A 14,758-nucleotide genomic window follows, 5' to 3' on the forward strand; every position below is an offset into this window, starting at 1 on the left:
ACGTTGTGAGAGCGGGTGTGGCGTGCTTCGTCATATTCGGGAGAAATACGGTATCTGATGAATGCCCAGTTACACATGCATCGATGAAATCCATTCACGTGCAATTAGCTGCCGTAAAGTCGAACACGAGTTTGACATCCCTGCAGAGATTGGTGATAAAGAAAAGTGGTTTCGACTGTGGAACCAACAATAACATCGACCTTTGCTTTTACCAGAGGAGACGAGTCGAGAATCTCACACCCACACGTTCGGAGCCGTGACGCGACTTTTCGCGTTGATCTCGCACCTTGTCACCTGGGAGACGTCCGCAATTCCATTGGACTCGCAGGACCTACAACACCGTCGGAATCGTGTGAACGACGACAAAAAAGACTTGTCAATAGATCTGACAGAAGTCAAGTGACATCGTGATATCTGATAGGCGGCAATCAATGAGAGGGGGAGGGGGGGAGGTCCAAAAGTTTCGCCAAGATCGTGAGTAGGTCGGTTGGGTCTAGCCCTTCTGTTCATTAAGTATAAAGGAACGATCGGAGCTTCCAGCAATGACCCTGTGATGACGACATGTCGCTATTAGTGCCAATCTGTGAAGTTGCGCCAAACGGCCGGCTCCGTTGCATTGTTTGTGAAAATGAGGGCATGGGAAAATATAACGGAGCGCTTGTGCGAGTGGCCAGAAGAAGAAAATGAAGAACGGACATGGCCGATTGGTGCCATATGCAAATGGGCGAATAGTGTGGATTCGCTCCAGCCGCATAGTGGCGAAACTTTGCTATACGATAAGTGAACTCGTGGCTTTTTCACATTGAAAAGTTATTCTTGAACTCACATCAATTGAGTGTTGGGAAGACGATGAAGTTCGGGTTAATAAAGCACAGGATCTTGTTGTAAGAACTCGATTGTAATTCGTGGCAGTTGAGAAAATGAAAAACATGCTGATTCGCTGATTCCTGAGGAACGGGGAAAAAAAAGAACTTGGTATTTCCTAGGAGACCGCGCAATAGGAGACGAGTGAATTGTGTATTCGAAAAGAGTGAGGACAAGGCTAGCCATCGACTGACATAGATAGGACCCCCAAAATTTACGCGAAGCTTTTTGACGGGAGACATGGGTAAGATGCGCCTGCAGGCATTCGAAGCTTAGCTAAAAAGGTATGGTGAGAGTAAGCTTATCGTTCGTAAAGGGATGTTTATGTACCAGTCGAGTTTCTTCCATGTCCGCGCACGAAATAGGACCGAAAATAAGGGTCGTCCACACCGTAAGCAGATCTAGTACCTGCACATCCCTATGAGAACAATTTATGAGAGTAACCTCGAGATGTGACCGAGTGACTGCGGCATCCCGCGGGAAATGAATCCGGCTCTTAACGCGTTACTTTATATAAGTTCAACCTCAAATCCATCATATATTCCTCATCATCATCCTCCGGGCTTTCAGTCTCGCCTTTCATCTTTTAGCTTAGTACTGGCTTGCTTTGTCTTTCACGATGACAACACTTCAACAATCCAACTCTCGTGCAGAGAAACTCGTCGCTCTCCCAAGCTTGTCATGCGGTCTCTCTTCATTACCTCAAGCCAAAAGCATGGACAGCGTATCGCTACACCCAAACATGTACGCGCAGCGGGCAGCTGAAAGCGAAGCAAAGGTACTTTGTTCGCTTCTCCTCACTCGCCACTCGACATTCAACGCGTTTTTCTTCTCTCACAGCTCAAAAATGTCCTGTCCAAGACTGCGGCATCACACTCGCAGGCTCCTCCACCTATCCCTACATACATGAACCCGGTATGTGATATCAGACTGACCATTTGAGGTGATTTGTCCTGATTGCTGCCATTCTAGCCCCATCATAACCCAAATTCGCCGAATTCATCTCCGCCCTTGATGATGCGGAAAACTGTAAGTACCCGTCTCCAAGTTGTCCCACTCCATTCGTCTCATTCTGGAAACAGAAACCAAAATTCTCGGCCTAAGTGGCCAGCCTAGACTTTCCTTTTATATCTTCCTCTGCTGGGAACTATTGTAGATCTTGCATTACCACCATAACGCGGCACACCCTCTCATCGACCATCCTCATCACGTTATTGCATCGCATATAGACACATCGCATACCTATATTCATACCAGGGCATCTCTTTCATTCCCCGTGGTTTCTTTTTTTTTTTTTGTTGGTTTTGATTTGTCCCCACCGTCGGCCCAGCGCTTCAGGTGAAGATTGGATTTTTAATACGGGTGGGGAGCTTATACTTAGCCTGGGAGGTCCTTTACTCTGTCTAGTCATCATAATTTTATGGATATTGGGTTTGTTGGGCAACTGATATTGGTGTGTGAGGATTGGTGACGAGCCCTAAAAAATTTCTAGGCTGAGACTGTTTCAAGGGACGGTGACCCTGGGTGCTAGTGGACTGTAGACAACTTGGACCCACTTGTTGGGTAATACATGCACGTGCAAACTTAGACTCGAGTGTCCTGCCGCAGTCTATTACGCGATAGGCCAGCATATGGTAAGAATAATTCTTTATCGACACTTTGCAATTGATAGTGGTTTCTGATTCCCGATTCAGACGCAGTTTCATCCATCTTTTGAGATCAGGTTCTGCCGATCTGCAACGTTGCATGCATATGCACAAGTTGGCCAAGTCAGGCAGGTCAAAGTCAGGTTGGTCGCCGCTCCCAGGTTCGCTAATGTACGACTGTACAGCGTTATTTGATTATCCCAGGTTGATCACGAGTCTCGCGCCCCACGTTACTCCACGTCGCTATCGCGTTCTGTGTGGAGACATCGGAGTATCCCGCGTATGGTCTTATCGCCTTTGGTACATAGTTCTCTGAATCGCGCTCTGAAGTGAATAATAGCGATTAAGTATTCTTTAACTTTTACGTTTTGCGTTCTCAGAAGCGTCATTAGCTTGCCCAATAGATATCCTCTATGCTCCTCTCACGATTCGACGCGGGGTTAAGGGCGCCGAATGCCATTGCGACATTGAGTCCAGAACCTCGAAATACTTGTTCCGGTCATGAGAATGATAGTTCATGTCTTTCACCTTTCTCGGTCTGTGTGACAACTTAATCTTGTTTTCGTGGCACAGCACACGTAACTTCGTCCCAAGTCCCAGATAACATGTGGTTACAGTCGACGATAAGGCTATATCGACTCCCACATGCTTTGGACCAGCCCTGTGAGGTAACATGGTTTTCCTTCTTGCCACTGTCCCTGAGACATCCTTCGATGCTTTCCTTAATCCGTTGCACATCTCAGAAGACTTCGAGGACATCGTCGGCGAATCCCGACATGTCGCCACGGATCTTGCAGTAAGATTACCTCGGATGTTTTGACCGAGACCAATCACGATGAGTTTCCATGACCAAAAATAGTGATTCGAACTTGTAGTTGGAGTCACTAACAATATGAAGATAGTAGGGGAAGCTACTGGCAGGAAGATAGAAGGTCAGCGTTAGCATCTAAAAATGGAAAGAAGATCGCTTCAAACACTAATGGAGGGCTCGAGTGTCGGCATCGCGGCACACCCACATAAATTAATCGTGTTCTTTGTACCACCCTTGTCACTCCATAGATCCGATTCGTTTCACTATACGCACATGACATATCTAGATCTCCTATGAGAACCAGCAACCCAGTGAGAACCATCCTCTTTGCACGCAATCCGTTCCTGTGCTGCGAAATTTTAGCGAGTTCTCTTCTTGACATCCCATCCCCTTGCCTTATTCGCAATCTTGTCCAATTTAATCTTTCGTATGAAATCGGACGTTGGGGATGGCTCATACATCACGAGGAATCGTGCACGTCGCACGTTCGGCTACACTAGTTGGACAACGTCAAACCCCCCACTTCCCTTTGCAACTACTAACCGTCCCATTCCCTCGTCAAAATCTACATTGTCTCCATCTTCAATCTCATATATCGCCTTCCCCGTCTCGAACACAGGTCCAAACTGCATCTCGCACGGGAGGATATACAACAGACTGGGCTCGCACAGTCGCACTTCCCGTCCAAAGACGCATAGCCCGCGCCCAGACGATCCTATGCATATCTGCCTGCATGCTTGCCCCCTTGAACCCCTGTCTATATCTCCAAGCACCCCAGGAACAAATGGCGATAGTCGGAGAAGCTGATATCCGAAGCTCGTCACATGTTTTGCACCGTCATCGTTGTCTACCGGAATAAGCATCGACATAGCAATCCTCCCCAACTTGCCCTTTGGACGCGCAACGATCGTGAGCGAAGGCGTTTCCTGCGATGGTCGGTACGCAGGAGCATCTGTGCCAGTCCAACCTCGAGAAACACAAGTTGTGAAGGCCACAGGTAAGCCGATGGGCTCGGAAAACATGAACACTCTAGTATGGGCGACTACCATTCGTCCCTGGGCTGGAACCTCAGGCACCGGAAACACGCTGATGCACGTCTCCCATGCCACAAGTATATGTTCGGAGAAATGGACGAAGCCTAGAAATGGACCAAACTACCACACAATCTCACGGGTCTGTTATTTGAAGTCGCACTTGGCTTACTTACCAAATCGGGTATACGTGGGAGTAGGGCAGTGCCTTCCGTCTGAGCATGCCAATCTAGGAGCTCAAGACCGCCACCGTCCTTCTCTGAAGTGGTATCTAGAAAAAGGAGGTGTCGCGATATCCCTGCGACGATGCCAGGGACGACAGAGTAGTCGCATAATTTTCTGAGCGCAGGCTCCAAAGCGAGAGAAAATACAGCGGCATGTTTATTTGGTCTATCCACTGTCAACGACCCTTTCGTTTTCGTTTCAGAAGGGACTCACTGATCTCTGCAACCGATGGCAATGATCCCCTGTCCCTCCTTGTCCTTCACGACCATGCAAGTATCATCACTCGGTGACGACCACTCTCCAAGCCTTTGAAGCTTGCGTGTGGCACCTGTCTGCCCAGAGATGAGCCAGTATATCACTTTATTTCCATGGACGGTCAAGACTTGCGTTCCACCAGGGATAAGCAGGATCTGGTCGACCGTCTCTCGTTTTTTGCTCGAAACAATAACATCAGGCGTACATCGTGGCCAACGTTTCTGGAGGGAAAGAGCTAGTAATGTGCGATGCTCCAGGTCTGCGGAATGCAGTGCACGGAGAGAGCACGAAGGGCCAGGGGGCGGAAGGTGGCGGGCCAATACTTCAGTGCAGAATGCCGCATACCATACGCTGCGAAGTTTAGACAGTGAATAATAACGTTTGGAGGTCTGAGTAAAGGTGGAATGTGCGTGAAGTTTCCAAATGAAAAAAGTGCGATGGACTCACCCGTCTCAGTGTCAGTATTTCTTGCACAGACAAGGTCTGGAAGATTTTAATGAGAATATCGTTGACCAAGTTATCCAAGCTCGATGTGCGATGCATCATAGGCGGTAAGTGAGCTAGCTGCACGATGGCGCTGATCAAAGAACGAGTCTTATAGGATAGTCCGAGTCATGCCCGCTACAGCATGTTGGGATTCAGACCAGTACTATGCCGTTGAAGCTTGTCCCATTTAAGATCAAGATCTAGTAACATGCTTTTGAGGACAAAGAAAGCACAGACATCGAATAAAATGCGGACGATGCTTACGCTAATATTTGATATCCACATGGCTTCTTCCTGCACCGCGTTTTGGCGTTCGCCATTCGCAGACCCGACTCTCATTTGTAGGGTCATGCCTGGTTCTACGCAACCCAGAAGTTCTGACGGTCGCAGTCGCCTGCTGAGGTGGCTTCACGTCCCCTCGTGCTCGACTCGTATAGAGCACGACTTGAAGTCGAAGCTATGATCGAAGGCTAAGCTATGTAGAAAGGGTCACCGTGCTAGACTGAGGTTCACGTGACCGCGACGTAAACGGTCACGGTAGGTACCAGGGCAGGGTCGTTCTGAACTGTCATTTTCGTTATCGTTCCCCCAAAAAAATATCGTTTCACCAGTTATTATCATCAGACTCGTCTGTTTTGTTTAGCTCGAAGTGAATTCGTACCCCTGTACTACTTGGTTGAGCCATGGCTGGTGGCTGCGAGCTTATGTGAGCGTAGCCTAGATCGATGATCGGACTTGTCCGAGATTTCCTACGATTGATTTTCGTCTTTAATTTGCTGGGCTACCTGCCAACTCCCTCCTTGGCCATTCCACTGTGTTGTGAGGATCCCAATGATATCCATCTTTTGGGAATGTCCAATGACGAGCTTCCTAACTTTGAACGAAAGCAAGCCATTCTTGTCCACATTGCAACGAGCTTCAACCACTCTACGGAATGTTCCACACGACTAGTATGCATGCGCGTCCCACAGATTTGATGTTACACGTCTCCAAACTTGAAATGGGCCATAATCCGCATGTACCAGTTTTCTATTCTCGCTTCTCTTTCCAGGTTTGTGATCAGCCTGATGATTGGTTCTGCAGTGACACTTGCAGTAGTGGCCCTCAGAAGACGACAACGATTTTTCAAAATCTAAAAGTCGTATATACTCCGAGGCTCGTCTGTGGGATACCCAAGATGTTCGGCAATACTCGTCTGTTGCCACCTCAGAAATTAGCATGCCCCCTAGGCGCGGGAAATTTCTGCGGGAGGTTGCCTCATAGTAGAGCGGGACTCAGGCTTCAGCGGGTACCCGTTGGTCTGCCATTGTGAGAAAATCGTTGCACCAAGACCCTAGAAGAGGGTCCTGGAATACTTTGGTGACCCTTGCATTTTGTAACAAACTCGTCATAATTTTCTGCGTCGACCCTGCTTCTCACGCTCAAGCCACCAAGATGCTCTGCACTACTTCTACGAATGTACATTCTCTGGCTCTTACGGAGGTGTGACCATTCATTCATCTTTGACCTTCAACTGACAAACATTTATTGTGGTGGTCTAATGTTGCAAGTGTGAAGACATCATGAATTTTGAGTGCTTCTATCACACGATTAACAAATAAGTACTCCACAGCAACTCCACAGGGTTGAAAATGTTGATGTGGGAGACTTGTATGTATGTACCTAGTACTCCACATTTTGTCCTAATTAAACCGAAGATTTTCTAATGAACAGGCTGTCATTCCCCCGACGCCCTCAACACATATCTACCATATCTACCCAATTCTCGCTATGGTGGACTGGAACGATCCTGACCTCGAAGCGAAATTGGTGGTACTTTCAATACAGTCGTTGTATGCCATCCTCGGCTTATATAGGTGAGTGTTGCACGCTGCAATGCCTCAAATATGGTATCAACTAGCTTGCGTTTGTGTCTGTAGCTGGGAATATATACGCTCTTCACATGTGGAGATAGCACTGCTTCGGAGGCAACTTCCATTTCGATGGCCTTTAGTGCGCATTCTCGAAGATGCGGTGAACGCTTGCCACTTACAAATGCCCAGTTCTCGTACACTGCAGCCAGATTCAGCTTCCTGATCGCGACAGTCTTACTGTGAGTCGACATGCAGAAAGTGACAAGCATACTAACGGCCTTTGTCAGTGCGGCGCAATTTAGTCCCTTTCGCACAAGCGTTAATTGTCAGAGTGAGTGTTTTGAATGTGTTGATCTTTGTCGAGGAGGTTTACCTCGATTCAGGCATGAATTCCATCACCATAGTGAGCACGGGAGCACCCGCGAGGTTGCTGATTTACCGTCATAATGCCTAGTTTGCGAAAAACGCCGCCATCGGTTTCTCCACAACAAATCTGATGATCAGGACGTAAGCCTTTCATTGATCTCCCATATCATACTCGATCTCATGGTATATACATATAGATGGATCATCTGGAAAACTAGTTACTTGCTGCGCCTCTTGTTAGTGCTATTCTCACTAGGTCATTGGACAATGCTCACTCTCTGTACGTATTTGCTGCCCTCTGGTGTTCCTTATCCAATTATTTTCTAGTCCTTGCAACCACTCATGCATCCACCAGCAATGGGGTGTGTATAATCAGTTTTGTCAAACGCGCATATACTAGTGCAGTGGTCATATATGGTACGCATGTCGCGTTGATGATCAATGTATACGTCATAATCACTATCTCGGGTGTAGGCATGTTGTATGGTTTGGCCCTTTTGGTTCTTACCGTTATTGGACTTTTGAGGATGCCATCATCTTCTACGCTATGGAAGACACTTGTGAAACAAGGGGTGATATATTTCATCCTCAATTTAATAGCAAACCTTACACTACTGGTATGTTTCTTGTTGCTCCAAAGCGTTGTCGCAGACTAAAATTTGTAGACCCTGAATCGTTTAAGCCTGAATCGTAAGACTGTTTCACTGCATTGGCAAACACCTACTCACTCTGTATCGTCAGCTATCATGGATGCTGTTTTCTCAACGCCTGGTATGTGCCCATGGTTTGACCGAGTTTATGTGGCTGACCTGTTGAAAGCCGCATGCATCTGGTCAGGACTCGTTATGGCTTCAGCTTTGGACGCATGACCTACTTTCATTTGCAGCACGATTGCATCTAGCCAAGTGGTCCTCTCGCTCATCCGTCCTTCGGTCGATTTTGAAAGGTTTTTCTTTTCTTCATCTTCATCTGTATGAGTCACCAGTCTCATTCGTTGTGAACAGTGACAGCCCCTCGTCGGCTAAAGTGCCTCCGCTGACGAGTGAGTTCGCCCTTTCAGGGTAAATCTTTTTTGTCCGAGATGCGTGTACCGCGATTCATCCTGCGTTCAGGTTCCAGTCCACGGCTGAAGCCTAAGAATGTATTTGTTTAGAATTAGTTCTCAGTTACTATGCCGGCCCTATATAATTTCATGAGAGGATTCATACTTCAGCTTCGACGTATGGTGGTGCATCTTGAACCTATCTATTTATCTTGTCCCTATGATGCACAACTCAGAGTTTTCGTTGTGCCAGCGCTGAGCGTTCGCAAGTTCAATGGAATCTTCATGCGTGATTAGACCTTGTGGAGGCATAAAACGCGATCTTGAATACATAGATTGAACATTTAGGTGCATCCCTTGGTTTTGTTGATGATACGCTGCGTATTCCACGTACAAGTTACACACTTTGGGCGTCGACTGCGCGTGGATATTACGAACGGGGACGCTAATCAAAACTGGAATCCCCCTACGAGACAATCTAGAAACAATAACACGACAGGCTATTTCCATGTTCTCAGAAGAAAAAGTGCGATTGTGACTGGGGTGCTGCCATCAAGTGCCAAGTCTTTGACACAAGGCCAGGATCACCCGCTGCAACGTTGCGCTGTAAGTGATCAATGAATCAGGTCCATCTATTTAGCCCTTGCAGGAACCTCTACAACACTGGACGTCGCTGCATGATATGTGTGAACTTGCCGCCTGGTCGATGATTGTTTAAGAAATACATAATAAGTTTGAGTTCGAGAGGCCGTCGGAACGAGTGATCGTTACATATTCGAAGCCCAAGGTCAGACGGGGGCGCACTTTATGATAAAAGTGAAAAGCTTTGGGCCTGGTCTCTTCGAGTAGCGTAGGGAACTCGGGAGTGATTCTCTTCATATAGCAAGTGTTGTATGAGGTGCAATGAGTCATCAGCGAACTTACACAACTACGTACATCTCCGGGACCTACCTAACAGGCTACCCAACCTACGAATACCATATAGGCTCGCGTAGGCAGCGTGGTTTTTCCTGATGAAAGCAATAGTACCTATCCCTTGTCCATAGCATGCACAAGACCAGTGACGTCAAATTATCCACAAACAACGATTGTACTGCTCCGATCCCATCAATCAGCGCACCCCACGTCTCGTTCTGCACTTGCATGTCGTAAAATTCTTGGCCTTCGCTCCTCGCGGAGAAGATCTGCCGCAGACTGTGGCCAAGAGTATCCAAATCCTTGGCGTTATGCAGATAGCAACAATAATTCTGCCAAATCGATCAGAGTCGTACCCAAAAGTATAGTAAGCAGGGTATAAAAGCTTGCTGTCATTCTACAGTCACTATTCCCCCATCCTCAAAGATATCATTCGAGATCACACACAATGCGTTTCTCCCTCCTTGCTGTTGTTGTTACTTCGATAGCATCTATGTCTGTCAGTGCATGCAAAAGCACTGGAGAAATTTGCTATGCAGATGCAGAATGTTGTGAGATGTTTAGTTGTCAACCGAAGGAGGTGAGTATAAGCAGGTTGCTGTGTGACCAAGATTCAACCATAGAACTCACCTGCATGCCTTAGGGTTATAACTTTCCATTGAAGCTCTGCCAATATAAAGATCCTGGCAAGTAAAAATTGAGCTGGTAGCCCGAATGGCACATCCGACAGTGAGTCATGCTTTTGTGTTTGCTTTGGTGTCATGGCTGATGCTGTAATACCTAGTTAATCAATACAGTTGTTTTGGACACATTTTTGTACTGCTTGAGTAATGCAGATGTTTGAACTTATCTGAAAATGATTGGCCCACCTGCTCCTGGCAGTATTACGGATAACCAAGTCTCATTAGAGACCACTGGTTATGCTTCCTTGTCATGGATTGCTGATGCTTGACAGATTATCCATTACCACTCCCACAATGGATAATTTGCCAGACAGCTCAATTTGGTATGTTTCTGCTCATTCTGGCTCAATTCCTCATGTCAGGACCCCCCACAATAATACTACACCGCATTTTTGGCCACACAGCGTGGGAATTACCCCACAACACCCAAAACATCGCCCATTTTGGTATTCTCCACAATATCAATTATTCCCACACCCTTCCCACCTCACTGCAGCTTTACCACTGCACCACAATAGGTCCCCCCATGTATCTAAGTAGTAGTTCAGTATATATATGTATCACATAATATAATAGACCACTTTTTTTGCTCATTTGTATGCCTGCTCCTCCTCCAGGGGCAATTCAACATATGGTAGGATATAAAACACTTTTGCACTTTTGCCCCTTTGGCAGGGAAGTATCCTGGAGCATTCAGAACATGTTTAGTAGTATATATGAATATATTACCATCTTTATTTGACCCCCTGAAGCGCCCTATATCAACACATACAATATATGTACAGAAAACACAAAGCATTCACTCTCTCCTGGTGGTATACCCCCTGTAAATTTTTTTCCTGTAGGACCGGACCTTAATTGAAGCAGGGAGTTTATTTCTATGTATATTTGGGGTATATTCATCATATAGCTAGCCCAGGACACACATAGGATCTCTCTACAGGAACAAAAACATCAAACATCACATTTTTGACATTTTTGATCTTTTTCAGTATCTTACCCTTGCACATCTGGTCAGCCATGTTCATATATAATCAGTAGTACATCCAAATATGTGTTTCATGTTAAGGATCAGCTAGATATATGGTAGAAAGGTGACATATAATGTAAAGGGGGCTTTCTATTGATTAGATGCCTATATGATAGCAAAGCCTGTGATAAGTGAATTAGAGATCAGGGATACCTCTAATATATGTCCCTCATGATATGATTAAAATTTTAGAATGATCCATGAAAGATTGACTGCATGATAGGCAAAAGACCATATGAGTGAAAAGTGATAATTGTCATTTTTGACACAAAGTTACATTTATAGCTCATACAGGTCGAAGATTTCCTGAAAATTATGTAGGAATGATAGTAAACTACCTAAGGAACCTATACTACATATTGCCCTGAGGGTAGAGAATGGGTGGAAGGGATGTAGTGTAAACATGAGTTGATCTAGGATTAAAGTCTGAGTGCAGTTCGAGCTTCAAAGGAGCCATGCGACTGAGAAGCACGAACAGAGGCTTACTAAGCAATTCGCACATCAAGACATAGTGCAACACATGGAACATGCGTTCTTTCAAGTAATTCACGCGTCAAGATACAGTATAGCGCATGGTACGCTGGAATTACTAAGCATTATTGTGCATATTAAACATACGGCACATGGATTGTGCATTCCTTGCTTTCTTACTATCATCTTTACCATTTTGCCCTTTTTCTCAATTGAGGGTTTAGCGCATACATCTATTCATACCCTCGTATTTTCATCCTCACTATGACTGACACCTCAAACCCTGGACCACCGAGAGGGGCTGGCAGTAAAAGCACCGAGGCTTTTAACTCCGCAAACAACCGAGTTTTGTCGGATGGTGAGATCAATTGAGTTGTTGATTCTGTAGGAAGACATTTGGTTGTTGCTGTTGATCTCGAGGATCAAGAAGCAGTTGCGGTAGAAAACTCAGCACATTCTGAAAGGAACATTTGTTACGACTGGGATAGTTCTGCTGTCGAGGATCAAAGATAGATCGCTCAGTCGACAGTTCGTCGGCCTTCCTAGTACAAGGAAGGTTTCTGGTTCAAAGGGTTCACGCTGCACGAGCCGCGGCTTCTGTGCAGGATCAGTGGCGAGTGGTTTTAGCACTTCTACTGCAGTCAAGGGTTCAGGCTAAGACAGTGAGTGACTGTCTTAGAATCAGGTATCAGGCTACAAGGGTGGAGACCTTGTAGATCAGGTTTCAAGGGGAAAACCCAGTAGATTAAGTTAAGGAATACATCTATGGTACATGGGGTTTATATAGGTAAAAGGAAGCAGCGCAGCCGCGACAGGAAAGGTAACAAAGATAGGAAAAAGAGTACAACCTATCAAGATAGCAAAGATAGGTGAAACCGCCATGCAGTCCAAGATAGTATCTATGTTACAATCAGAAAGAAGAGGAGTGCGGACAGCCCGCTTGATAAGAGAATAGCCGAGTCTAGAGTCAGCAGGCATGGTTACAAAGGAAAAATGAAATAGGAGTAAATGTTATTGTAACAACATTGTTAGAGAAGCCAAGTGCAACGACCCTAACTTTATTGAAGAAATCTCTGACGACGAGTCTTTACTTGATGAACCTTCCCCACAACCTTTCACACCCTTACCTAAACCCTTCCCGGGGAACAAAATTACTAGAGCCTTTAGTTTCCTTAATTCCTTAATCCCGAATACAGCGAAAAGAGTTGTTGGTGCCCTTTCAAACACAGATACATCTTCTAGTGTTACAACACCTTCTGTACCTACATCTTCGTCTGCTTCAGATACTATAGTGTTCAAGGACTCTGATACTGTAATTACACAAACAGAAGACACAGGAATGGAAATCCCGAGGCCTATCATCAACCTTGCGAAGGCACAGATCCACGTTCCTCTCATGCTTCTTACACTCGCATCACTCCGGAAGATACACCTGGACCCTTCTTGCATCAAGATGAAGAAAGGTCTTGTTTTAGATGATCCCAAGATGGGCGTTATGGACACTTCAACATTCCCAGCAGAATTGGCACTTCCAGCTGATCGCTTCTACGAAGCTTATAATAATTTCCTCAAAATGATGACTCTGGTTGCTGACGAGGCAACTATAAAGTGTTTCATAGAACATCGTGACTTCTGCTTGTCATGCGACAAGTTTAGCGACGACTGGAATGCAGTCCTAAACTTCGATATAGAAATTTGCAGGAAGTTCTTCAATGCTCAATCTTTTCATGATCCGAGCGCATATATGCAGTGTTGGAACGAAATAAAGATTAACACCTCACTTTCGTCAAATAATGCGCACACTTCAGGGAGTAGTTCTCGTTTCAACCCCTACCCTCAGTGAAAAGCCGAAGGCCAATCATCCGTCGGTTTTTCGAACGATGGGAAGCCCTTTCGGAAGGACAAAGGGCTGCAAGTATCCGACATGACCCTTTGCATCATCTGTGGTGGGTACGGACATAGAGCCAGTGGATGCACCCACACACACACAACAAAAGACGTCCCTGTCATTCGCTCCTGGCAAGGGAAACTCGTTCAAAAATCCTCCTCCAGTCCCATCTGCATTTCTTTCAATCTTGGACATTGCTTCGCCCCCAAACACTCAGCTGATGTCATTCACCTCTGTTCTATCTGCGGAGACAGGAATCATGGAGCTGCTTCGAAGTCTTGCCTCTGATATCCATGAGCGTATCACCACACCGTATGATGCCGATGCGTACAACAATCTCTTGCACCAATATAACTTGCAACATGTTTATCCGACCTTGACATTCAATATGTGCCATGGGTTTCCCATTGGGGACATTCTGCCACTCACCCACACTTATACACCAAAAAATCATAAATCTGCTTTAGATCATCTTGACGTCATTCGCGCTTATTGTAACGACGAAGTTTCTCTTGGTCCCATGTCAGGCCCATTCTTGGAAGATGAGGTCCACAACATCTTGGGAGGTTATTTCGCCTCATCACCACTTGGGGTGGTGGAGAAAGCAGGAGAGCGAGGAAAATTTAGGGTTGTTCGTGACTTATCTCATTGCAATGCAGATGGTTTCTTGGTCAATGGGTTTCTTGATTCTGACGACTTCCCCACCGAATGGGGTACAGCGGCACATGTCGCAGAAATTGTACGTTCTATGATTCTGGGCTTGTGCAGCCCATTTGGCCGTGTTCACCCTGTTTAGTTGCAAGGGGTGGGTGGGGTGTTCAACCCTGTCCTTCATTCAATTCTCCTTCAGGCCTTTTGAGCTCTTCTGACCACGTTCAGTCTTAGTTGCTCAGCTTCTCGTACCTTCGGGTACTAGTCGTGCATGCACACTTATCGTGCTCTCGAGCATCTTGTGCATTCACTTTGGCACGTCTCACGTGTATTCATTCTTCTTCGTCTTCTCCTTCATCACTATTCTCCATTCCATTCCTCATTCATACATTTGTAGGTCGCCACAGTACCTCTGGGGACACAAGCAGCCACTCTTGATATAGAGGCAGCTTATTGAACCATGCCTGTCTGGCCACCACATAAATGTTTTCTGGTTGTGGAGGTTGACGGCTGATACTTTATAGATCACATGTTTCCTTTT

The 14,758-nt window shown here is 46.0% G+C and overlaps 3 protein-coding genes across 3 annotated transcripts; 2 read left to right on the forward strand and 1 right to left on the reverse strand.

Annotated features, from left to right (window-relative positions):
- Positions 1–1,267: 1,267 nt before the first annotated feature.
- On the forward strand, positions 1,268–2,121 carry EDB93DRAFT_784529 (uncharacterized protein). The gene is made up of 4 exons (XM_041457465.1): positions 1,268–1,642; positions 1,705–1,779; positions 1,837–1,893; positions 1,947–2,121. The coding sequence occupies exons 1-4, from the start codon at positions 1,484–1,486 to the stop codon at positions 1,965–1,967; spliced, it is 312 nt and encodes a 103-aa protein (XP_041303960.1). The 5' UTR covers positions 1,268–1,483; the 3' UTR covers positions 1,968–2,121.
- Positions 2,122–3,774: 1,653 nt separating this feature from the next.
- EDB93DRAFT_1254000 (uncharacterized protein) lies at positions 3,775–5,375 on the reverse strand (the record flags this gene model as incomplete). Its single annotated transcript, XM_041453547.1, has 5 exons — positions 3,775–3,817; positions 3,865–4,475; positions 4,529–4,742; positions 4,791–5,221; positions 5,280–5,375. The coding sequence occupies 5 exons, from the start codon at positions 5,373–5,375 to the stop codon at positions 3,775–3,777; spliced, it is 1,395 nt and encodes a 464-aa protein (XP_041303961.1).
- A 1,246-nt stretch (positions 5,376–6,621) lies between these two features.
- Positions 6,622–8,859, forward strand: EDB93DRAFT_784624 (uncharacterized protein). The gene is made up of 17 exons (XM_041457466.1): positions 6,622–6,800; positions 6,869–6,972; positions 7,016–7,174; positions 7,238–7,310; positions 7,361–7,410; positions 7,459–7,502; positions 7,555–7,574; positions 7,626–7,678; positions 7,735–7,817; positions 7,865–7,954; positions 8,012–8,154; positions 8,203–8,227; positions 8,279–8,308; positions 8,357–8,369; positions 8,424–8,483; positions 8,542–8,598; positions 8,650–8,859. Exons 2-17 carry the CDS (start codon positions 6,950–6,952, stop codon positions 8,672–8,674), a joined length of 948 nt encoding a protein of 315 aa, XP_041303962.1. The 5' UTR covers positions 6,622–6,800; positions 6,869–6,949; the 3' UTR covers positions 8,675–8,859.
- Positions 8,860–14,758: the final 5,899 nt, after the last annotated feature.

Source organism: Suillus bovinus (genome assembly GCF_016758785.1).
Source record: "Suillus bovinus strain UH-Sbo-P2 chromosome Unknown EDB93scaffold_67, whole genome shotgun sequence".
NCBI classification, from domain to species: Eukaryota; Fungi; Basidiomycota; class Agaricomycetes; order Boletales; family Suillaceae; genus Suillus; species Suillus bovinus.

Excerpts from the sequence above, each read along its gene's own strand:
- EDB93DRAFT_784529 (XM_041457465.1), top strand. The coding sequence starts at position 1,484 with ATGACAACACTTCAACAATCCAACTCTCGTGCAGAGAAACTCGTCGCT. Across the intron at positions 1,643-1,704 it reads CAGCTGAAAGCGAAGCAAAG|CTCAAAAATGTCCTGTCCAA; the intron begins GTACTTTGTTCG and ends CTTCTCTCACAG. Across the intron at positions 1,780-1,836 it reads TCCCTACATACATGAACCCG|CCCCATCATAACCCAAATTC; the intron begins GTATGTGATATC and ends CTGCCATTCTAG.
- EDB93DRAFT_784624 (XM_041457466.1), top strand. The coding sequence starts at position 6,950 with ATGTTGATGTGGGAGACTTGTAT. Across the intron at positions 7,679-7,734 it reads ACAAATCTGATGATCAGGAC|ATGGATCATCTGGAAAACTA; the intron begins GTAAGCCTTTCA and ends ATATACATATAG. Across the intron at positions 8,155-8,202 it reads TAGCAAACCTTACACTACTG|ACCCTGAATCGTTTAAGCCT; the intron begins GTATGTTTCTTG and ends TAAAATTTGTAG.